General features: G+C 41.0%; 2 protein-coding genes across 6 annotated transcripts in view; one reads left to right on the top strand and one right to left on the bottom strand.

Moving 5' to 3' along the window:
- The window catches only part of MRRF (mitochondrial ribosome recycling factor), a 57,175-nt gene extending 56,504 nt beyond the window's left edge, over positions 1 to 671 (bottom strand). For 2 of the 4 annotated variants that reach the window (XR_009008614.1, XM_007178087.3), the window contains exon 1: positions 357 to 671. The gene's annotated coding sequence lies outside the window, so the exon portion shown is untranslated. The remainder of the gene's footprint in view (positions 1 to 356) is intronic. The other 2 variants (XM_007178085.3, XM_028165411.2) reach the window with 2 other exon arrangements.
- On the top strand, positions 447 to 21,695 carry RBM18 (RNA binding motif protein 18). 2 transcript variants are annotated; one of them, XM_007178084.2, is made up of 6 exons: positions 447 to 578; positions 3,561 to 3,689; positions 10,911 to 11,037; positions 14,361 to 14,447; positions 16,139 to 16,224; positions 19,657 to 21,695. In XM_007178084.2, exons 2-6 carry the CDS (start codon positions 3,577 to 3,579, stop codon positions 19,814 to 19,816), a joined length of 573 nt encoding a protein of 190 aa, XP_007178146.1. In that variant the 5' UTR covers positions 447 to 578; positions 3,561 to 3,576; the 3' UTR covers positions 19,817 to 21,695. The 2 variants fall into 2 exon arrangements, with proteins under 2 accessions (XP_007178146.1, XP_057404463.1); XM_057548480.1 differs by lacking the exon at positions 447 to 578 and having other exon boundaries at positions 3,574 to 3,689; positions 10,864 to 11,037.
- The last annotated feature ends 1,504 nt before the right edge of the window (positions 21,696 to 23,199 follow it).

The following is a 23,199-nucleotide window of genomic DNA, read 5'->3' as shown; positions in this document are numbered from 1 at the left end:
GGTTGGGGAAAAGATCCCACATGCGACGCGGCCAAAAAAATAAATAAAGGGTCTGGACTTAATTCTGTAAAAAAAGAAAAACCTACCCCCAAAAGATTGTTATGAAAATTAAATGCTCCAGCCAGGTAGCTGCCACTATTTAGTAAGCCCCGCCTCCCATCCTGGAAGTTCCTAGCTGATGAGATGAGCCCCGCCCCCAGACTCGCTCTGATCAGCAGGTCCCGCCCCCAGCCGTAAAGGTCAAGCCGGATTCGAATGGAACGCGTCCGGGTGTTCAGTCCCCCAGAGGTCCTTGAGTAGAGATCTCTGGCACCCGGGCCCCGCGCGCGCCTCGAGGCCGTGCCGAGGCCACTCACCAGCTAGCGCCCAGTCTACTAGGAAGACTCGCACAACGGCGGCGACGGCGGCGGCGCGGGCGTCGTGACGTCACGGGGCGGGCCGGCGGCGCAGGCGTAGTGCGTCACGGGCGGCCTGGCAGCTGGCGGCGCAGAGGTGGACGCGTCTGGAGGGCCATCTGACCGCGGAGTCGGGGCTTGCTTTGGGGGCATGAGCCGAGGGGACTACGCCGAGGTGACGAGGTGAGTCCGGCCGCGACGAGCCCCTGCACCTTAGCGCCGGCCCCGCGAGGGGCTCCCAGAGGAGGCTGCCCTAGAGAGACGGCTTCTCAGGCCCCGCCCCGGATTGTCCCGCTGCTGGCCCGGAAATAACAATCCGAGTAATGACCCATCGCATCTGGGAATTCGCGGCCAGGGATCGGGAAGCCGAGATTCCAGGCTTGACCCCACCGTTACCATTAGCTTTTAGGAACAAGCGCCTGCTTCTCTGCTCTTCAGTTTCCCCAAATGACTGTTCGTGGCTTCCAGGGTCGTTGTAGCTCAGCGGGGGAGGGGGGGTGGGCGGGAGCGTTTTGTGAATTCTGTGAATATAAGAGGTTGTCGCCATTGCGAACCCAAAGGATTTTGATTGTCGTATGGCATCTTGATCACTTACCACACTTTACCGTTCCTCAAAAAGTGCTGTGCCGAGCTGTCACGTGTATTGTCATATTTAAGCCTCATAACAACCCTTGAGACAGGGATAATTATAACTTTTGTAGGAAGGAGGAAGAAACTGAGGCTCCGAGTGGGGAAGTGGCTTGTTTCATTCATTCATTCAGTAAATACTGAGTACCAGCCAGGAGCCAGGCAGTGTACTAAGTGCCGGGAATAGAATCATCAAAATAGGTAAGGCCCTGCCCTCCAGTAACTTACATTCTAGTGAGGGAAACAGAAGATAAAATAGTATGTGACACATTGAGCTAGTATTATGTGGAAAGAAAAAGGTAGCTGTCATAGAGACTAACCAGATGCTCTGCTCTATTAGAGAAAGCTTTTCTGAGGACGGGACACTTAAGGGTCAATCATGACTTTCTAAAGTCACAAAATAACTGGGTGCAAAAGCCTGGATTTGAGTGCCTATCTTTTGGCCCCATATCCTGCACTCTTCCCACTAAAAATGGTTCCCTCGTGTGATACTATTTCCTGTTGGTATTAGTATCAGAAGGTTCTATCATTCAAGTCTCATCTCAAATGTCATCTCCTATAGAGGTCTTCCCATTCCACTAATTCTAAAGTAGTCCATCCCTAGACTTTGTCAAATCCCCTTGCTTAACTGTGTTTGAGGCACTTATCACAAATTACATCTTGATTATTTATTTTGCTTTTGTCTTGTCCTGCCCCTCTTCCAAATATAAGCATCCGGAGGGCAGAGACCTTGCTTGTTCACTGCTCGGTCCCCAGTACCTAGACACTGCCTGGAAAATAGAGGCTCTATAAACATTTTTTGAATGAATGATCTGTAAGTAGAAGGAAAGGAAAGGACAAAATATTTCTCCTCTCCAGTTTCCACACCTGGGATTCTATTTATGCCTGTTTTACCTTTCTCCCAGGAAGTAGGAGCAAGAGCTATGACTTGTTCATCTCTCTATTTTCAGCACATAGCCCAGGGTTTAGCAGTTATTAGTTGCTTGTCTCACGTTATGGAACAGATTGAACATGTGAATGAGAGAGGAAGAAAAATACCCTCATGTGTGGAGGTAGATAAACACATTTAACAAACAATTACCTTAGGGGCTGCTATGTGCTAGCCTGTGTAAGCTGCGCTGAGTTGAATAAGAGGTAATGGCAGTGTTCAGTATGTCAGCTGTTGTTACTAAGACACAGTTCCTGCAACACTGATCTCGGAGGCACTTCTGGTTTTACAGGACATGTTTTCTCTAGCAGGAAGTTCTAAAGTCTGTCACAGCCTGCCATCTTCGCAGCCCTTTTAGTTTTCTTCCTCTACCACATTATACATTAAAGCTTTATTTTACATCTGTTGTGTCACTTTTGGTCTTCTCAGCAACTCTGAGTTATAAGTAGGGCAAGGTTTATTATGTAGAGGTGAGGAGACTGAAGCTAAGAGTGAAGTGACTTCCAATGGAAATGCCAAAATCTGAAACCAGGCCTTCTGACTGCAAGGTTTTTGCTCGTTACGTTACCGTCTCCATCGTAACCCTCATCCTCCTTTTGTGGCTGTGAGATGAGACATTTCAGGAACTAAGTCGGTAATAGTTTAAGCTAAAATTAATTGAATGCTTCTTAGGTGCCATGCGTTTATTGTTCTTAATTTTTTTTTTTTAATATTTATTTATTTATTTATGGCTGTGTTGGGTCTTCGTTTCTGTGTGAGGGCTTTCTCCAGTTGTGGCAAGCGAGGGCCACTCCTCATCGCGGTGTGCGGGCCTCTCACTATCGCGGCCTCTCTTGTTGCGGAGCACAGGCTCCAGACGCACAGGCTCAGTAATTGTGGCTCACGGGCCTAGATGCTCCGCGGCATGTGGGATCCTCCCAGACCAGGGCTCGAACCCGTGTCCCCCGCGTTGGCAGGCAGACTCTCAACCACTGCGCCACCAGGGAAGCCCCTGTTCTTAATGTTTTTGGTGTGTTAACTCAGTGAATCTGCATAGCTGTTTATTATCCCCATTTTACAAATGAGGAAACTGAGACAGAGTGGTTACGTAACTTGCCCACCGTTACAGAACTAGTAAATAATGGAACTGGAATAACTACGGAGCAAGTTAGTCTCTTCTTCCCAGTGTCTCCCAAAATATTAGACATGATAATAGCTAATTGGTTACTTACTATTATTCTTCCCCACCCATACCCTTAAGTGTCATTAAGACTCACTTTCTGGTGGTTTCCAAGGCTTATTTTGGGTGACGGTTGTTGAACTGGAGTATGATGTAGTAGTAGAGACTTTGGCCTCCTGCCCAGTCCGCCTCTGGCTTCAGAAGAGAAAAACTAGTTTCTACACACAGAACCACACCCCTTTCACCTTAAATGGAAGCTTTTGCTCTCTGGCTGCCGGAGGAGCTGTCCCAAGGGAACTGGTGCTGGGGCCCTGTTTGTGGAATAACTGAAGCCTCTGAAGGACTGCCCAGGGCATGCCCTCCTTGAATAAATGTTTGTTGAATTGAATTTGAAGTCTCATGTTCACAACATGTTGCTCCTTTCCTGTCTGAATGTTCACATTTCCTTTAGTATTTCGTAGAGATTGATGGAAGCAGAAACCAAAACTCTTCCCCTGGAGAATGCATCCATCCTTTCGGAGGGTTCCCTACAGGAAGGGCACCGGTTATGGATTGGCAACCTGGACCCCAAAATCACAGAGTGAGTCTAAGATATTTTAATTCATTACCTACAAAATTGGGATGCTTGTGGTGAGGACGTTCAGAAGCATTTTCAAGGGATATAGGCTATATTTTGGCCCTTTTATTTATGTTTTAATTATCTTTGAAGGGAATATGTTGTTTTAGCCTGTCATCTTGTCATTTTTCTTACATTTGGACTCTTCTACTGCATAGACACAGACTTGGATACCCTTTAAACCATATATTACTAGTTTTTCCTGCTTGCCTAAGATGTTCTCCTAATTTTCAACTATTTCGAATCCTTGTACCCAGTGACTAGGAAATTATTTCCTAAAACCAGCCATGGGCATACTTTCGTTCCCCAAAATGAAGGAACAAGCAGAAGAAGTATCAGTATTTTCACAAAAAGGCAGAGAGGTACCACTTGACTCTAATTCATGTTAAGCAGCCATGGAACCAAGGAAAGTCAGAAGGAATCTTAGAGATAGCCCAGTCACTTTGGTTTTCATTCATTCGTTAAATGATTTGAGTGCCTACTGTGTGCCAAGTGCCATGCTAGGCAGTTTTCAAAGTTTCTAAATCTGAGGAGCCTTGTCTTATTAAAGTACAGAACCTAGATATAAAATAAAAGCTCAGAGTTGCTCTGATTAAAGGGAGGACAAGGTATACCCAGTGCCTTTGGGCAGCAGTCACCCTTTCTTTGGCAATCACTTATAGGACTCGTGGAGCACCCTTGAAGGACTCTGATATTTTCCAGCTGTTTTGTCCTACAGCAGAGGAAACTGAAGCCCAAGAGATGGAAGTGCCTTGTCCGTGGTGACAAAGCTAATTGAATTGTCTTGACTCCCCACTCTTTCCTTTGTGGATGTTATAGTGGAATGAAATTCCTTAGCAGAGAGAATTGAGAGGTTTTTCCTTCCCCCAGTCGTTCGGTAGGGGCAGGTGGTGGTTGGTGGCAGGATAGCCAAGTGTGAGTGCATTGAGCCATTTGGGGTCAATACTTAAAGCAAGCATGGGTTACAGCCTCGGTCCTAGAAGTTATTCCCTGTGGAATAGTGTTAAAAGCAAGGAGAGAGGAAACAAGGGAATCTGCTTGTTGGAGTCTGGGGTGAGAGGAGGTGTATAACAGGGTTGGGATTATGAGAGAGGAAAGAGATGTAAACTAACATATCAGGATCATGACAGAATGTTCAGTTCTTAAACCTGCTCAAGCTCAAATTGGCTAAGTGCAGACACTGTTGGGTCCCTCTAGAAATTATGATGGTATTTAAGGTGTGTTGCCCCCTAATTATGTTACCTTGGTCACGAGGGCCCTTAAATATAGACTGCATTTATTTTGGCTCTCTTTATGACTTATGGCTTTGAGGATGAATATGTGAACCTGCCCAAGCTCTCAGTTAATGAGGGAATTAAACAGAGAAGCTGTTTCCATCATCTAAAACCCAGGCTGTGAGAGGATGCTCCCAAGAGTGGCTTCCATTCCCACCGCTTCTTGTCTGAATGGAAATCTGGAGCGTGGAAACAATGCTCATTGTTTTAGCTGCGGTGCCCTGTAATGATACTCGTGTTATAATTGTATCCTGCTGCTTGACAGGAAGGTTCACATGGGCATCTGCCACCTCAGTTTATGTCATAAGTGGGAGTATGTGAATGTTTTCTTTAGTTAGAGCATTAACAGGAACATGGAATCAAAAACTCTCCCACTGGTATCTCTGCTCTTCTCATACCAGGACAAAGGTGGACATCCAGTACTAGACTACAGATCAGGGCCTTGCTGGCTCCACCTGTGACTTCCCACCTCTGTGTCACCAGAGGTCATTTCTACTGTAGTTCATCTATGGATTCCTTGTCTTAAAATATTTTCTCGATAAACAAACTGATTTATTAAATTTCTTCTTAATGACATAACCACCAATTGTAGCTTATGGTTAGCATGAAATGCATAGTGTTACTTCATTTAATTTACTTAATTACAGCAAAGAAACCTAATATTATAGTAAGGTAGGTCTCATCTTGTAGAAATATGTGATTTTCTTCCAAGTTTTTGAAGTACATAAACTTCTGGATTCTGTTCCTTTCAAGATGTAGGTAACGATGGACCTAGACTAATTATTAAAATACAGTCATTCCCAAACATTGAAGGGCTACATGATGAAACTTGTGTGAACATGTGTACCCAGCTTGTAGTCCAATCTCAGAAAATATTATTTGAATCCAAATCTCTAAAGTTCTAATGACTCTTGACAGAAGTTTTTTAAAGAAAAAAACCTTTTCCACTCAGTTTTTCAAAGTTTATTTCATAATAATTCTATTCATCTTATGTGTGTGTGTGCCTGTTACTAATCTGAGTTGTGCTCAAGTTATAGTAGGATATCCATCAGCCTCTTCTCAACAGAATACGCATTATTGACTGACTGCCTAGCACCCTGGTACTCTGTTCAGTTTGTAGTTGCAATACTGACCATTTTAGGACCATGTTACATGCCAGGAATATCTGTATAACTAAATAGATCTTAGAGATCTGGATTTAAGGGAATGATGACATACTCTTATTTATGGAGGTAGCAGATTCCAAGCCTGTGTTCTTTCCACTATATTTGGATTCCTTTCAACTATATTGTACCTCATAATTCTTACCTATAAAGTGAGACTGTTCAACTAAATGCTCTGGAAATGTCTTCTAGCTCTAATATTTCATTAGTTCCTCTTATTTAAGCTTGTAACAATCTTGTGAGGCAAGTAGAGCAGACAACATTTCCCTATTTTATAAGTAAAGAAAGGTAAAGGGAGTTGACTCAGTTCACTTAAGTACTTAATGATAGGACTAAGTTCCTGGCACCTAATATAGGGCTCTTTGCACAAATATTCTAACAATCCATGTAACTGGACAGTCATAACCTAAAGTATTCTATTCTAAATTTTTCATTGTAAGGACTTCCTTTAAATGTTATGGGGCCCAGTCTAACTGTAAGAGTAAAAACAACAACTTTAAATATCATTACTAGTGCCGTCAGTAGAGAAGCTGAACAAATTAATGTCTTTAGACATCTATTTTCCATACCATGGTTTCTTCTGAAAGGGTTAGTACTGCTTTCTTTTTTAAATAGTAAATGTGCTGTATAGAAAGCCAAATTAGTAGCCACTGCGTTATGCATAAGGAGAAGTATGAGAGAGAACAAAGCCAGTAGAAATTCTAAAAGAAAGAACATTCTAGATGGAGGGTGAATCATAAATAAAGGAATATAAGCAGGAATAAGAAGTATTGTTATGGATGAGTCGAATATCGGGAAGACCTTTTTGACTGAAGGGGAGGTTGAGTACTAAACGATAATGAAAATAGTAGTTGGAGAGAGAGAATGCTATCAGATTAAGACAGGATCTATAAAATTTATTCAGACAAGTTTGAATTTCACGTAGAAGAGACTCGTGGGTATTTGGCAGGAGACCAACATCATGAAAGTGATGTTTTAGTAGGAAAATCAGACATCAGTATTTAGGATGAACAGGAGGGGCAAAGACTAAAGATGAAGATTAGCTGCGGACCTGCCATTAATATCACCTAGATAGAGACAGTGAACTTGGAGGCCACTGGGTGGAGTCTGCGAGATGAAGAAGGTGACTGAAGAGGAGTGGAGAGCTAAAGATGATCCTGATGTCTCTTGCCTGAGAAATGGAAAAGAATCATGTCCACACCATCCAGCGGAATAGCTGGAAAGAGGCATAGTTTGTGGAGAGGAGGAGGTCAGGACTGGCATGTATTAAGTAAACTTAAAAGCAATGGAGAGCCACCTGGGGGGAAATGTCCTTCTGATGCAGACTTTCAGAGCTAAACTCAAGGGATTATAAATGCATGAGCATGTAAGAACAGAGTGTTTCCCCCTGAAGACACCCCCGCTTCCCTCTCAGCCCATTCCTTGTTTTTCCTCCATGACCTGTGCTGCTTCTCATGCATTGATTTGCATAAAACAGCCTTTACCCTTTGCTTATTTAAATTTGAAACAAAGTAAGACCATTTAAAAACATATAAGGCATAGAACATAAAGACCCACCACATAATAATTTCTGTAAGTTTATGAAAAAAAAATTTCTCTGAAACAAATTGTGCATTAAAAAGAATTTTAAATGTCATTTCGTTGGCTTCCCAGTACCTACAACATCACATTAAGATTCCCTCCTGCACACAACATCTTTCACAGCCTGTCCCCTGCCTGCCTTTCAGCCTCTTCTCTTACTGTCTAAGAGCCCCCACTGTCTGCCGATGGATCAGTCTTCTTCACCTTTATGTCTTTACACAGGGTATTCACTAACTGCCACCTTCCCTGCGCAGTTGGTCCTCTTCATCTGTGTGCTCACGTACATACCTCTGTGTGCAAGCTTCACACTGTTTTAAAATTGTTTGATTACATCTCCCTCTCCTCGAACCAGAATCTCAGGTCTTTGAAGACAGAGACTTAGTTGTATTCATTTGGATAGTCCAAGTGCCTAATATTACAATTCTTGACACATTTGTAAGTGTCTGTCTTAACCTAATCTAATTCATATAGACTAATTCCCTCTGTGCCATTAGGCAGGAAGGCCATTTTAAAGGCCCATTACAGAAAACACTGATTATGTTGCAGAAATATGTATGGGACCGGTGTACTAATTCTCCGGCTCCTGCAGGCTGCAGGGCCCACATTTTCATTAAGTGAAGCAAGGCTCTGATGAGTAGTGAGCTCTCCCATACTTCAGCAGCAGATGAAAGTGCTTGCAGATGTGAAAGCAAGATTCTTCAGGCTTTTTTCACTATCAGAGCTTGCAGTCCCCATCTCCAGGAAGCAAAATAGTAAACATTTCATTCCTTTTGTTTCGGTGTTCCGATAATTTCAAGAAATTATCAAACAAGGAAAGAAATCCTGGAGCAGTTGAAAGACACGGACCTAAGCAGATGTTCCTGGAATCTTAAGGTCGCACTTCTCGGGCAGAACGCATTTGTTAGCTTTTCAAAGAATAATCTGTCGGAGTTTTTTTTTTCTTCTTTCCCTGAGTAAATTAAAATTCATTTCCTAGGAAATGCCGATCGCCTTACCTTCCTGCTATTAAGCAGAATGGAGTTAATGAAAAGATGACCGGCCCACCGTAGCCCTTAGGTTGTTTTTTTTTTTTTTTTTTTTTTTTAAAGGATTTTCTTATTTATTTATTTATTTATTTATCTACTTTTGGCTGTGTTGGGTCTTCGGTTCGTGCGAGGGCTGTCTCCAGTTGCGGCAAGCGGGGGCCACTCTTCATCGCGGTGCGGGGACCGCCCTTCATCGCGGTGCGCGGGCCTTTCTCTATCGCGGCCCCTCCGGTCGCGGGGCACAGGCTCCAGACGCGCAGGCTCAGCAATTGTGGCTCACGGGCCCAGCTGCTCCGTGGCATGTGGGATCTTCCCAGACCAGGGCTCGAACCCGTGTCCCCTGCATTAGCAGGCAGATTCTCAACCACTGCGCCACCAGGGAAGCCCCCTTAGGTTGTTTTTTAAAAAACAGATTTGACCCACCATTTATGGCAACTGGTGCAGTGTTGAGGTTTGAATGGGTATACTAAGTGGAAGATGCAGCTGTGAGTTAAAGACCCTGAGAGAGATTCTTCTAGCCCATCTGTCTGTGCACTTGAGAGACCCACCCTTGCTGTAAGCATATTCAGAAAACTAAGTAAAACCAGAAATTTGCACTTTAGGTGTCTCCCTTTCCCCTGAAGAATCACCTCATTCATTCTCACCAGCAGTTGAGGTATCGTGATAGGAATTGAGAGTTCGGAAACTAGAGCGTTATGGTTGTTTTCTCTTTCAAAACAGATCTAAAGACCAGATTAATATCCACTGTATGCCTTGGGATCCTTGCACCCTGCCCCAGTATAAGACCTGTGTTATGTCTTCCTTGCTCCACTGTGTCAGGACCTGATCCAGGATAATGGGCTTGCTTGTTGATGTGCATTAGTCTCAAATTTAGTGTAGCTTATGCTCCATTTCATATCTTTCTGCCTCCCAAAGGAGATCCTTACTCAAGAATAAAATCTTGATGAGTTTTCTTCTAGAAAACAATGTGAATATAAATGTGGCTGTGAAGACAGCTTTACTGACTCCCTGTGGGGTAGAATTCCCAGTAATAACAGTTTTAGCATGTGGGCTGATACCTTTTTAGTATCACAGGGACAGCATTGTTTAGAGAAAGCCTTGACTCCATTTGAATAGCGTGGAGGATGCCAGGAGGAAGGCCAAAGGAAAAGGAAACGGGAGAGCTGTTGGTTTGTCTCACCCTCACATCAGATGACAGGAAGTCGGAATTGAGATTGGCCACAGCAACCTGTTAAGGCCACATCTGTTTGAATAACTTAAAAGCTCTATAGAAACCAAGTAAGTTTTAGAGAAAGGAATCCAAGAAGAGGGTGAGGGGCCGAGTGGCAAGCAAGAGCTTGGGGTAAACCTCCTGCCAGGAGTAAATGCCTTCCTTGGCCAGCTAGATTCTTTATTCAGCCACACTCCAGAGCATAAATCATATTGAAGCAACTGAGGTTGGGTAGTTACCTGCAGTGGGATGATTTATAGGACCGGTCAGGTTCCCCTGCCTTGTGTGACACCAGCCTCCATCACGTTGCGGTTCCACATTGTCCTGTCATTCGGTCACATCAGGGATGGAAACTCTCAAGCACTTACGGAAGTGCCACTAGCTGTGGTTTGGCTTTTGGCAGAATTTGTCTCAAGTGCAATTTGGGGCTAATGATTAACTGTGAAAGCTAACGGGGAAGTCTTCCAGGATTGTATTTTTGTTTGTGTGAATGTATATGTGTTACTTTGTTTATTTTTGAGGTAGGGTTGGCTTTTGCATTTGGAGTGTGGGTGTGTGTTTCTGATGGAGTTGTAGTTATTCACAAATACTATTTCATTGCCAGGAAATTGAAAATAAATAAATCGACACTATTTTTGAGCTGTTCTCCAAAAGAAAAACAAATGGTGCTTGTGGGCCAGACAGCTGTTTGCTAGGTGTGGTTTTTTTGTTTGGTATTTTTGTGTTGGACAGACGCATAGCCATGACAATTCTAGTTCCCATTCCAAATAGAGGCAAACAACTCTGTTTGCCAAATAAACTAACACGGCAGTTTGGAGGAAGGCAGGGGGCAGTGATGTGAGATTTTATCCCTGGGGTAAATTATCTCCTGCTTTTATCTCGCAGGCTGACCAAATTCCCAGGGTGTCTCAGGGGCTGTTCTTTCTCCATAGATACCACCTTCTCAAGCTCCTGCAGAGGTTTGGCACGGTGAAGCAGTTCGACTTCCTCTTCCACAAGTCAGGTGCTTTGGAGGGACAGCCTCGAGGGTACTGTTTCGTTAACTTTGAAACTAAGCAGGTAATTGAACTTCTCCCCCTTTCCCAGTACTTATACTCTCATAATTATCTGTGCATCCCTCTTGACTACTAGAATAGCAGTTCCTTGTGGGCAGGAGCCATGTCTGATTCATCTCTGTGTGCTGTGCTCTGAGTCCTAAAGGAGATCCTCGGTAAAAACTGAATTAGTGAACAGCTTTCAAAGTCTCCCGTCCCCAGGCTGGCAGTCTCAGGCAGCTGACCTACTTTTCTGACCAGATGCTTCGGGATGCCCACATTAAGCACATGGACGTGATCCTCCCTGTTCTCTTGTGTTTGTTCCTTTAGTGGCTGGCCAACAAAGCCTCCTTTTCTTTCAGTAGTTTTGCCCCGTGGTGCAGAAGCCCTCCCTGTCTGTGGTGAGCCGCCCGCAAACTCTCTTTTATTTTTATTTCTTAAAAATGTATGCTTCTTCTCAATGTCTCAGAATAAATGTGGACAAATTTGAATATATACGGAGAAAGAGAACGTCCAGCTTCAACCGTGATGTATCCATGTATCCGGATTAAAATTTAGTCCTTGGAGAGGACATGCATTGATAAAGGAATTGAATTTGAATGTTATTAAATATGGAGACGCTGCTTATAACTCTATAACTTTATTAGTCATGTGTGAGAACATTGCCTAGTTACTCTTTTATTAATAATAATTGTATTTGGATGTTTTTCTTACTGTAAAAGTGATACCTGTTTCTTACAGATGAAAATATAGATAAGTAACTTCATTTATCAGCCTAAAACCCAGAAATAATCACTGTTTTTAATATTTAGTTGTATATCTTTGTAGTTCTTTCTTCACATTCATGCACACATACACATACACACGTACACAAACACATGTACACAATTTTTTAAAAAACGTGCAGCTTATAACACACAGACAGAATCATATATCCTATTTACCACTGAAAGTAAATTAAAATTTTTTCTGTCATCTAATACACATCAAGATAACATTCTGTATCATATTGTGGTTTCACTGGTGTAGCTGTAGATATATGTAAAAATTCACTGATCTATATCTATAATACATTTTATTATTTAGACCTCAGTTTAAAAACTAACCAATGTCATCTTTGATGACTGCATAATATTTTATTCTGTGAACATATGGTAAGTTACTTAACTAATCTCCACATGTGTCAGCAGTGCAGTGAACATCTCTTTAGCTCTATGTACATATTTACTATATTCATGGAAATGGAGTGGTGTCAACAAAGGCCACAATTTTTCTTTGTAATATGACTGCCAAATTGCCTTCAAGAAATGATGTATCAGTATGTTCTGAGACTGTCTGAGAGTGTCATTTGTCCTTAACAGTGCTGGGGATTTTTTTTTTTTAATTTCCCCTAATTTTTGCAAATGTGATAGGCAGTAAGTGATTCATTATTGTTCTAATTGTTCAAGGTTTTTTTTGAGGGAACTGAAAATGTGCTCTATATAGTTAGCATTTTAAAATACTTTATTATTTCCTAATGATAGAGCACGTTGAAGATGTTTACAGACAACTAAAATCAGTGGTCATGTTGAGGATAGATGCTGGTTTAAAAACACTAAACTCGAAGTCACAAAGCCTATTATTTCTGACTCTTTTATTTATTAACTTTGGGCAAGTCTCTTTAACTTATTTTGACCTCAGTTTTCATCTAAAAATGGGGATTAAAAACACACACCCTCCGTACCTTTTAGGAAGTTGAGAGAATAGGTGAGAATTTATATGAAAACACATTTGGCATTTAACAATATTGTTGGAAACATGAATTTTGAAACAAGTTACAGAGACGGGAAATTATTTTTTTAAAACATTTATCACCTGCTGGCATCTTATGACTGTTGATGCTACAGAATTAATGGAGAGTGTCATGTAAATTCTAATTCACTAAGTGAAACTTAAGAATAAAATGGGGGGCTTCCCTGGTGGCGCAGTGGTTGAGAGTCTGCCTGCTAATGCAGGGGACACGGGTTCGAGCCCTGGTCTGGGAAGATCCCACATGCCGCGGAGCGGCTGGGCCCGTGAGCCACAGTTGCTGAGCCTGCGCGTCTGGAGCCTGTGCCCCGCGACGGGAGGGGCCGCGGTGGAGAGAGGCCCGCGCACCGCGATGAAGAGCGGTCCCCGCACCGCGATGAAGAGTGGCCCCCGCTTGCCGCAACTGGAGAAAGCCCTCGCACGAACCGAAGACCCAACACAGCCAAAAATAAATAAATAAATAAATAAATAAATAAATAAATAAATAAATAAGAAAATCCTTTAAAAAAAAAAAAAAAAAGAATAAAATGTCTCATCTGTCCTTCTAATTTTGCGTGCCATAGTGAGGCAGGGATACCAGTGATGAATATTTGACACATAGTAGGTACTCAGATATTTGTTGGATGTCATGCTGGCAGGATCCAGAGGAATAAGAGAGTCACTGGGAAAACGAGACTGGAATGTCCTACACTGAGCCTCGGACTCTCCTTGTTCCTCTTCCTGTTCCTTAAGGGCTTCTTCACTCCCAGTAAACGTGGGTTACGCTTGGCCAAATGCCTCATGGATACAAATGGAGCAGAGGAGGCTTGGCAGGATGGAAAAGTACAGCCAGGCTTCCTGGGAATGTCCTAGAGTGCCTATTACCCAGCCTCAGGAATTCCTTTCAACTTCATTGCTCCTATATCTGATGGGGAAAGGGTCAGGGAAGTTCTGGCTCTGAAAACCAGGTGCAGAGATTGGCTCACAGAGATACCTTGCTCGTAGTCTCTTTGACTCACTCCTGCTTTTTCCGGCCTGGTTTCCTTCACTCCTATATCCTTTGAAGCCATTACTGTTTCTCACTTTGGATTCAGGGAGTATAAGCCCTAGTCCAGGATATAGTTTCAGAGTCCCTGGGGGAGTACAGTTTCTTGACATAGTAGGTGCTACTGTAACTAACAGAAGTATGTAGAAAGGTATCACCCAATAGGCAGCACAATAGTCAGCTAGTAAGCTGACGTTGGTTGAGTGCTTACCATATGCTCCGTGCTCTACATGCGCTCTTTGACTCCTCATGACCACTGAGGAACAAGCAATGTCCGTATTTTACAGGTGAAAAAGATAATATCCAGAGAGATTAACTGACCTGCTAAATATTACGCTGCCAGTAAGTGGCAGAGCCAGGATTTGAACTTTTGTATGACTGAGATTACAAAAACTCATACCCTTTTTACTATTCTGCCTTTTTTTTTTTTCTTGTAAACCCTTTGCCACTTGTTTAACAAAACAGTTAGAAATTCAGCCATCAAAGCTAGTGAGGCATTTGAATCTTTGACTAACATTAATCCCTTTCCCGAACAGGAAGCAGAACAAGCCATCCAGTGTCTCAATGGCAAGCTGGCTCTGTCCAAGAAGCTGGTGGTGCGATGGGCACACGCGCAAGTGAAGGTAAGTCTAACAGGCTAGAAAGACAGCACCAGCTCGTCCTAACTGAAGCTTCCGAAAGACAGTTGTCCACTTGCCCATTTGCATCCGAGCCTCTGCACATCTGGAACAGCCATACTCTGGTCTCCTACTTGTATTTACCATGTGTGTTGCCAGATTTTTCTTTTGAGAAACATCTCAGGAGGGATTAAGTTCCTTCGTCGTTTCTCTCCGCATACCCACAGATTCTGTTTTTGATTGATTCTTCCATGTGACTGATATGTATACTCAGACCTCTATCATTTTTTTGGTGGGGGTTGTTCTTTGGAGGAAAAAATGTATTTATTTTTAAAATTAGTTGCTTTAGGCGTTGTTAGACTCTTCCCAGCCTCTCAGTTCTGTGGAGAGTTTGAATTGTTTATTCTAAATGCTTGCGAAATGGGTAGTTTGTAAGAGTGCTTAAAGCACTGACATTTCCTTACTCCAGAGATTTTAAGAGTTATTTGTGGGACTTTGCAGTGTCTGTATTGACTCCAAGGCCCAAGCAGTGGTGAACTGCCATGTTCATCTCCTAGTTGTTCTCTTGGGAAAGTGCACTGGAAAAGCTACAACCGCTTTAAAAAAAAAAAAAAGAACAGTCTTCTGTTACAGCCAGCACAGGTGAAGTATGTGCACTGGAGCAATCCCCAAAGTTGATTCTTTTCCTCCTGCAGTGTGGTCTTTACAGAGCTGCCTGCAAAAAGATATGTGACAACTAGATTTGGAGCCTCAGTCTTTAGCTAAATGAGCATGAGTTTTGATCAGAGACTGTACCCAACAAGCTTCCCAGTAAAGAGTCACAGAAATAAGACATTTGAGTTCAGTGTCCAAGCTGAAAAACAGAGCTCAGACACTTTGGATCTTTATGAGTATTCCAGGTAATCACAGAGCTGTCTCAATTTCTAGGACCCACTGCCTTTAAAAATAGAAACAGCAAAGAGAATTACCAAATGCTTTTTTACTCAAAAGAAAATCAAGTCTCATTTGCCAGACTGGCTGTCATTTTCTCATTCTGCATCTCATTGAAAAGACATGCAAGAGAAATAAATCATCCTTCGTTCTTTCATTGAGAATCTCTGTGCCCTGCAGTTCTCTTCTCTTACACGTCTTTTCCACCAGAGGCTCCCGATTGCTCTTTAATATTGTATTTACCTTTTAAAAGAAGTATATAATTATCTGACATCAAATAAACTACTCTTCCTGGAGAATGTTTTCTATATCAGTGGCTGAAAGCTGTTACTACTTTTCTTCTCCACTTAGATCTGTTAAGAGTTGAATGCTATGGTTGGTACTTTGCAAAAATCTAACAAAATTTTAAAGTGCTTGGAATAAAGCAAAATAAATATTGTGAGAGGTGATGTATGACAGAATAGGAATGTGAGAGGGCAATCCTGCTGTGTATCTGTACCATCTGAATTTAAAGGCTGAAATTCTTTCCCTACCAAATAAGGAGGACTAATGGCTAGATGGGAAGCCTCTTCTAAATTTCTCAGTTTATAACTTTTAGGCCAAAACTGTCTGGACGTCTACATTAATTCTAAGCATAAAGCAGTCCTAAGATTGTCGAAAAATAATCTAACGATACACTGATGGGATTAGGATTTCTGAACACATGCCCTGCAGTAGAGGGCTGGTTTCTGCCCAGGTGAAGTAATTTGCCTTTTTCTTACTTGCAGAGATACGATCATAACAAGAATGATAAGGTCCTTCCAATTAGTCTTGAGCCATCCTCAAGCACTGAGCCCGCTCAGTCTAACCTAAGGTAAGGAGGTGTACTATAGGAAGACGCAAGCAGGTATGCAAGAGCTTGAGCCATCTCTTCATTCTAACCTTCATTCCGGTTCTAGTAAACCTTCGGACTCTTAATTTAGAGTGGAATCTACTAACTTTTGACACGCTGAGAAGTGTGTTCAGTTAGTCTCCAGAATGTATACATTTCACCTCCTCCCACACCCCTAAGAGTGTGTACCAGCCATTTACAGAATTCATACACTCAAAAGAGGCTGGGTGTACTTACCATGTACCGGCCATTATACTTGGCACTGGGAATACAGAGGTAAATCAGATTCAGTCCTTGCCATAAAAACAGGCATTTTAATAAGGCCTTGATTATCTTCAGCGTTTGTCATTATACACAAATTCCTCCCCAACTATGAGTTCCTTTATACACAGTTTGGGTTTGTAGCACTTTAATTTTATCTACCATTTCAGCAAATATAACAGTTTTGGTTCTAGTAAGTACAAATTATCATTTCCTTCCTTGGAGTTAATTCAAAACAGAAGGAATTGAGGGTTGAGTAGAGAAAGCGGAAGTTAAGTAGATGGGTGAGCAGAAGTAGAGGGGTTTACCTTGCATCGTAGCCGAGGGAGAAATGGTAACAATCACAAAAGCCAGGATTTGTTGAGCTTACTATGAAGCAGGCTCTGTGCTAAACACTTTACATGCCGTATGTCATTGAATTATAAAAATTCTGGTAAAAAGTACAGTTGTACTCATTTTACAAATGAGGAAACTGAAGTTTAGAGAGGTAAAATATCTTGGCCAAGATCACTCAGGTAGCAAATAGCAGAGTCCAGATTCAAAGACAGGTTTACTGGACTTCAAAATTCAGTCTTTTAATTACTGCTTCAGAGAAACTCCAGGCTGTAAATGCAGGACTACTGTTCTAAAGCCTGTTCCAGGGGAGGGGAAGAAGATATGTGAAAGAGCATCAGTGTTCCATAAGGGTCAGAAATCAACATGTCCATATGGGGAAAGAATCTAAAAAAGAGTGGAGATATATATATTTGTATAACAGATTCACTTTGCTGAACACCTTCTGAATCACTAAATAATAATGGGAAAAAAATCCTGGAACACAATATTGTAAATCAATTATACCCCGATAAAAATGAAAAAAAAAAAAAGAAATCAACAATGTCACGAAGTCAGGAAAGTGATGCCTATTTGGACAGAGGGCCAGACAGGGAAAAAAAAAAACATTCCTGTATATTTGCACCAAACAAAACAGATGTACAAACATCTCATTAAACTGCAGGGGAAGGTGATCCTGAAGTGTTTTCAGGAGCGATAAAATTGGTAAAATTAATTTTATAGTCAACTAATTTGTCTAATATCATTGATATTTCTTAATTTTGTGCTGCTTTATTTTATACTCCCAATTTTTTTTTTTTTTTTTTCCCTAACCAATGACTTCTGTAGATTCACTGGGAACTTATTTTGGCTATCCTATTTTCCCCATGAGATTAAACCTCCTTGATCACAGATTGGTTTCATGGAGGTTTTCATAAATCTAACTCCTGTTAGGAAGGGACGACTGCATTTATGCTTGGTGATCTCCATGGTACAGTGAACATGTCTTTAGTTTCTTATTTTCACTGTTTGCTCTTTTTACTAGATAATCTAGCCTGCTGTTTTCCATTTATTTTTTAATCCAGAGAACCTCAGTTTACATCTTTCGATTAACATCTATGCCTAATTAGAGAAGGTTGTTTTCCCTGTGACTCATACAGAATGAATGGCTGGCTGTTAATTTTCCATTAATGGAAAAAGGTGCTGGAATGCATCTCAGTGCGACCTCAGGGTTCTTTTTTTATTGCAACTTAGTTTTTTAATTTTACATTGCCGGTGTAAAATCATGAGTATGTGCAGATGTATGCCTTTTGAGGATCTCTAAAAGGCCATGTGCACATTCCCTCCCAAGTTTCTGTCCCGGGCTGTAGACCATTGACAGCATCAGAATGGAAAATAAAGGGAGCCGTGGGCCAAAAAATACTCTGCCTAAGTGCTTTGCATTCTGGTCCAGGGATAGCAGTGACCTTGATCAGAAGGGAATTCCTCACAACTTCTGCAATGTCTCCTCACCCCTTCTCTCTAATACATGGCTACGCAGCTCCCAACCTAATGGAGAGGAAAAAGCAAGGGCTTTGATGATAAACTGGGCTTGAATCCTGGCTCCACAATTTCTTAGCTGTGTGAACCTTGGGTGAATCCCTACCTCTATGCATTTGTTTACCTGTAAAATGTGGATCAAACCCCTTGCAATATTGTTGCAAGGATTAGAAACAATATGAGTAAAATACTGGGCCACTGCCTGGCTCATTGTAAGCACTCTGTAAATGATAGCCTAAACACACATTTGTCAGTAAACAGGGACTTTGTAGGAGTTCCAGGATTTTTTTCCCATTATTATTTAGTGATTCAGAAGGTGGTACAGTATAATAGCTCATAGTATGGCTCTGGAGTCCAATTGTATTCAAATCTCAACTCTGCCACTCACTAGTGGTATAACACTGGGCAAGTTAACCTTTCTATGCCTTGTTTTCTTTATCTGCAAAGTGAAGAATATAACCTACGTGAATCATTTCTTCCATTTTTTCTAATTGTGGTAAAATGCGCATAATATAACATTTACCATCTTAACCATTTTTAAGTGTACAGTTCAACGGTATTAAATACATTCATAATTTACAACCAGCACCACCATCTGTCTCCATAATTCTTTTCCTCTTGTAAAACTGAAGCTCTACACCCATTAAACATTAACTCCCCATTCCCACCTCCCCCAAGCACCTGGCAACCACCATTCCACTTTGTGTCTCTGTGATTTTGACTACTCATTTAAGTACCTCATGTAAATGGAATCATACAGTATTTAACTTTTTAACGCTTGTTTAACTTAGCGTAATGTCCTCCAAGTTCATCCACATTGTAGCATATGTATATACCACATTTTGCTTATCCATTCATACTTCAATGGACACTTGGGTTGCTTCCACAGTTTATCTATTGTGAATAATGCTACCATGAAAAAAAACAATGCTACCATGAACATGAGTGTACACATCTCTTCCAGACTCTGCTTTGAATTTGTACACGAATTATTTTTGAGTGCCTACTATCTACAGACACTAAGATGCTGATCAGTGTTGGTGTCTGAGGTTTAAATGTAGCAATATGCAAAGTACTTCTAACAGTGTCTTACAGAAAAAACTTAATAGAGGGACCAGACTTGATCTCTTTCCTGAAATGAGAACATTAATTGTTTTTATATGTGTTTTCTAGGAAATGCTTGCATGTTTGTGTTTGAATATCTTGTTGCTACTCTGATATGCTTAAGAGGCACAAAGAAGATGAAAGACACAGGTATTCTCTGAATGTACCCACTCTGATCCTCTGCTGTCCTTTTTCCAGTGTCACTGCAAAGATAAAAGCCATTGAAGCAAAGCTGAAAATGATGGCAGAAAACCCAGATGCAGAGTATCCAGCAGCACCTGTTTATTCCTACTTCAAGCCACCAGATAAAAAAAGGACTACGCCTTATTCTAGAACAGCTTGGAAATCTCGAAGATGATGGTTATGAATTACCATAACAGCAAAAGCAAATTGGTCTCCACACCTGAAATCCTCTGCCTTTGTGCTTGTAGCTGTGAATGGTACTGTCCAACAGAGCACAGTCACATGTTAGAATTTGGTAACATAACGTCTTTGGATGTTCTTATGGATGTTTCTCCCCTGAAGTATGTGTGGAATTGAGCATCATCCAGAATAAATAGGATTGTATCCAAAACTGTGATTTGAACACTGGGATGCTCTAGCTGACTGGTTTGTTTGGATTTGTAACTCCAGAAACATTATATAGTGTGCCAGAGAGAAAGGCAAACATAAAAAATGTTACTATTTAAATCAGGAAACTTAAGTTATTAATATCCATCTTAAAAAAAAAAAAACATTTTTTCTGTACTCAAGTGTCTTTACAACATAAAGAAGAAGTAAAAGACAGGGAAGGAAGTGAGAGATTTTTGAATCATGTTCAGAACTGCTGTTCCAGAATTCTCTATGGAAATCCCTCCAACTGGACTAAAAGAAAAGGTTCTTGGCAAAAAGAGCTGTTTCTCTGAGCAAATGTTGGGGTAATTGTTTAAGAATTATGCTTATTGTTTCAAAATCCCAACTCAGAAAACGTGTGTATCTTAAAAAATTGTTTGCATTGACAAAACTGTAGAATGAAATTTAGCATTTTATACCACAATGGAAGTTCTGTTTGGAAATCCAGTTTTTCTACTGGAATCATTTTTTAAGAATCTAAATAATCCTGCCTCTATAATACCAAATGTCATTATGAATATGGGACTTTTAAAATTGCATTTATTGCATGAGATTGTTTTTAATAGCATGAGGATGTTCTATTTGGAATTGTATCATGGTCAGTCTAAATAGAAAAGCAAAATTTCTTTGAAAACTTAAACATTGCTATATTGATCTCTAACAGACATATTATTTATTAATAATTGTGTAGAGGTCTGAGTAGAAGAAATCAAATTCTCTTATGCGGAGTGAGGTGGGGACATGCAGTGGACACAGAAAGTCAATGGAGCAGGCACTGCTCTGGCACCGAGATTGTAATGACCTCATGTTTTATGTGGTTTTTAAAGGCTTGAAAGACTGCATGACTTTAAAACGATTCTTCATGTGTAGAACCTACTTCTCCCCGGATATTTCTTGCCTCTGTGAACATTTTAAATATAACAATAGAGAAAGAAAAAGAAATCAACAGATTTGGGAGTGTGTTTCTGTCAGCAGTGTTGGTTGGTCATTTTGGTGCAAGGTTGACAGACTGTTTCATTGGGCAGCACCATTGCTTCTTTACCAGGTAAATCATTTTGTTACCCAATGTGCCACTCTTAGTGAGTACAGACTGTTTACCGTCATTTTTCCTAGCAAGAGGAAGCTTTCATTATAGGAACTTAAGTCTTCCTATGAGCATAAATGAATTTAAGACACTTGAACCAAAACTTCAGCATAGTGAGGTTTCAGAATTCACAGAACTGGTTCAGAGAAATTCTTATCACCTTTCCCAAGGTAAAACTTTTCAGATATCTTTAAATGTTAAATACTTCCTGCGTTTATGAGCTCAGTCTAAGATGCAAGTAACTCTCTTTCCATTTGGGGGATAGGTCAGGGAGGTAGGAGCATTATCTCCCATTTTTCTGGTGACTTCTGAGAGCATAGAATTCACCGTTTTATCCTTAAGTCCTCAGAGAGTTATGGTGGAGTAGGACTTATTTAATGCAAAATAGTCTTCTATTTTTAATAGGAACTTAGAAAATACTTAACTTTGAATTATCTAGAATTGTTTCCTTTAGAAACCAGAGCTATTTATTTGTATTTAAAGCAATGTTTGTTATTTGTACCGATTCTTATTCCTCTGTGTGAATAAATGCAAGACAGTGTCTGCGGCTGTGTCTTCTCTCGTCCATCTCCTGCAGTGAAGACCACGGCTCTCGGGGAGGCTTGTTTCCCCTCAGGACGTGGGCCAGTGTGTCCAGGCGGGGTGCTGTTTCTGAGTGCCTTCTCAGACCTCAGAGGCAGTTCTGTCCACCTTTTCTGCCTGCCTACTTCTGTTAGAGATGAGAAAAGAGACTAGCTGTTCTCACTATAAATCTATTTGAAAAGAAGTTGTTAATGGAAGTCCCCTGAAGTATCATAATGTGCTTAGGCCCTCTTTCACAGTAGGGGTTTCAAAAGAATAAATGTGTGTGTCATAAATATGCTGAAAGCGATTTGATGAAATGCTTGTAAAATATAAGTGTTAACTTGGTCAACTGTTATGAAGTTACCTGTACTTTAAAATTATTTATTGGTTTACTGTTTTGCTAAAATTAAGTCACAATTTTGATTTATACAAGAGTGAAGAACTGAGGGAAATATCTTCTTAATCTCAGCTCCTATTTTATCAAATGCAAACTATAACCCTACCCAGTTGATTTTCTGTAATTGGCATCTCAGTATTAGGGAAAAGAATCACATGAGGAAAGATTTTTCAAAACATATCAAAAATCAACAGCCAAAGTTTTTAAAACCAGGTATTCTAGAGCTGTCCCTTGTCTATTAAGGTATGTACAGTTAATTTCTAAATCACCAAATACATCTGTGTTTTTTTAATACTACTATATAAAAGAATAGGATTAATTCTTACCTTACAAGTTAATGTTAAATATTTCCTTTATGTAATCATTATGTTCCTAAAACATGATTTGATTCCATCATATTTATCCTTGATTTCTCTTTTTCTCTTCTGCTCCTCCTACCCAGTCCTCCAACAAATCCTGCCAAGTCTACTTTCAAAATACATCTTGAAAAAACAAAGAAAAAATCTTGAATCCAAGCACTTTCACCACGTTTCAGCGCTACCATTTTTGTTCAAGCCATTGTCATCTCTTGCCTGGGCTGTTGCAGTACCTTCCTAATTATCTCCCTGCCTCCACAGTAGCCAAAGCTATCCTCTCCAAATCTGAGATGCCATTCCCTTCTCAAGGGCTTTCCATCACACCTAGAATAAAATCCAAAGACCTAAATCCAAAGGCCCGAAATGACCTGTCGCTGACAACCTGCCTGACCCTACAGCCTATTTATCCCTTTTGTTCACTGTGCTCCAGCCACACTGGCCTTGCTATTCTTTGAGTACAGGGCGCTCCTACCACGAGGCCTTGGCATTGGCTGTTCACAGAGCCCACACTCCCTCACTTGTTCAAGTCTCCATTCAAAGGTCAATGTCCAAGAGGCTACCTGACCTCCCTTTCTAAAATCACAGCCCTGTCACTTCCTAATCCTTTTCCCCTTCTTTATTTTCTAAATAGCCCTTATCACTACCCAACATCGTATACAAACTCATTTTCTCTCTTTTTCTTTTTTTTTCCATTAGAATGTAAGTTCTATGGGAACAGGAGCTTCTAT

Source organism: Balaenoptera acutorostrata, chromosome 6 (assembly GCF_949987535.1).
Source record: "Balaenoptera acutorostrata chromosome 6, mBalAcu1.1, whole genome shotgun sequence".
NCBI classification, from domain to species: domain Eukaryota; kingdom Metazoa; phylum Chordata; class Mammalia; order Artiodactyla; family Balaenopteridae; genus Balaenoptera; species Balaenoptera acutorostrata.
This window is presented reverse-complemented; position numbering and strand designations above follow the sequence as displayed.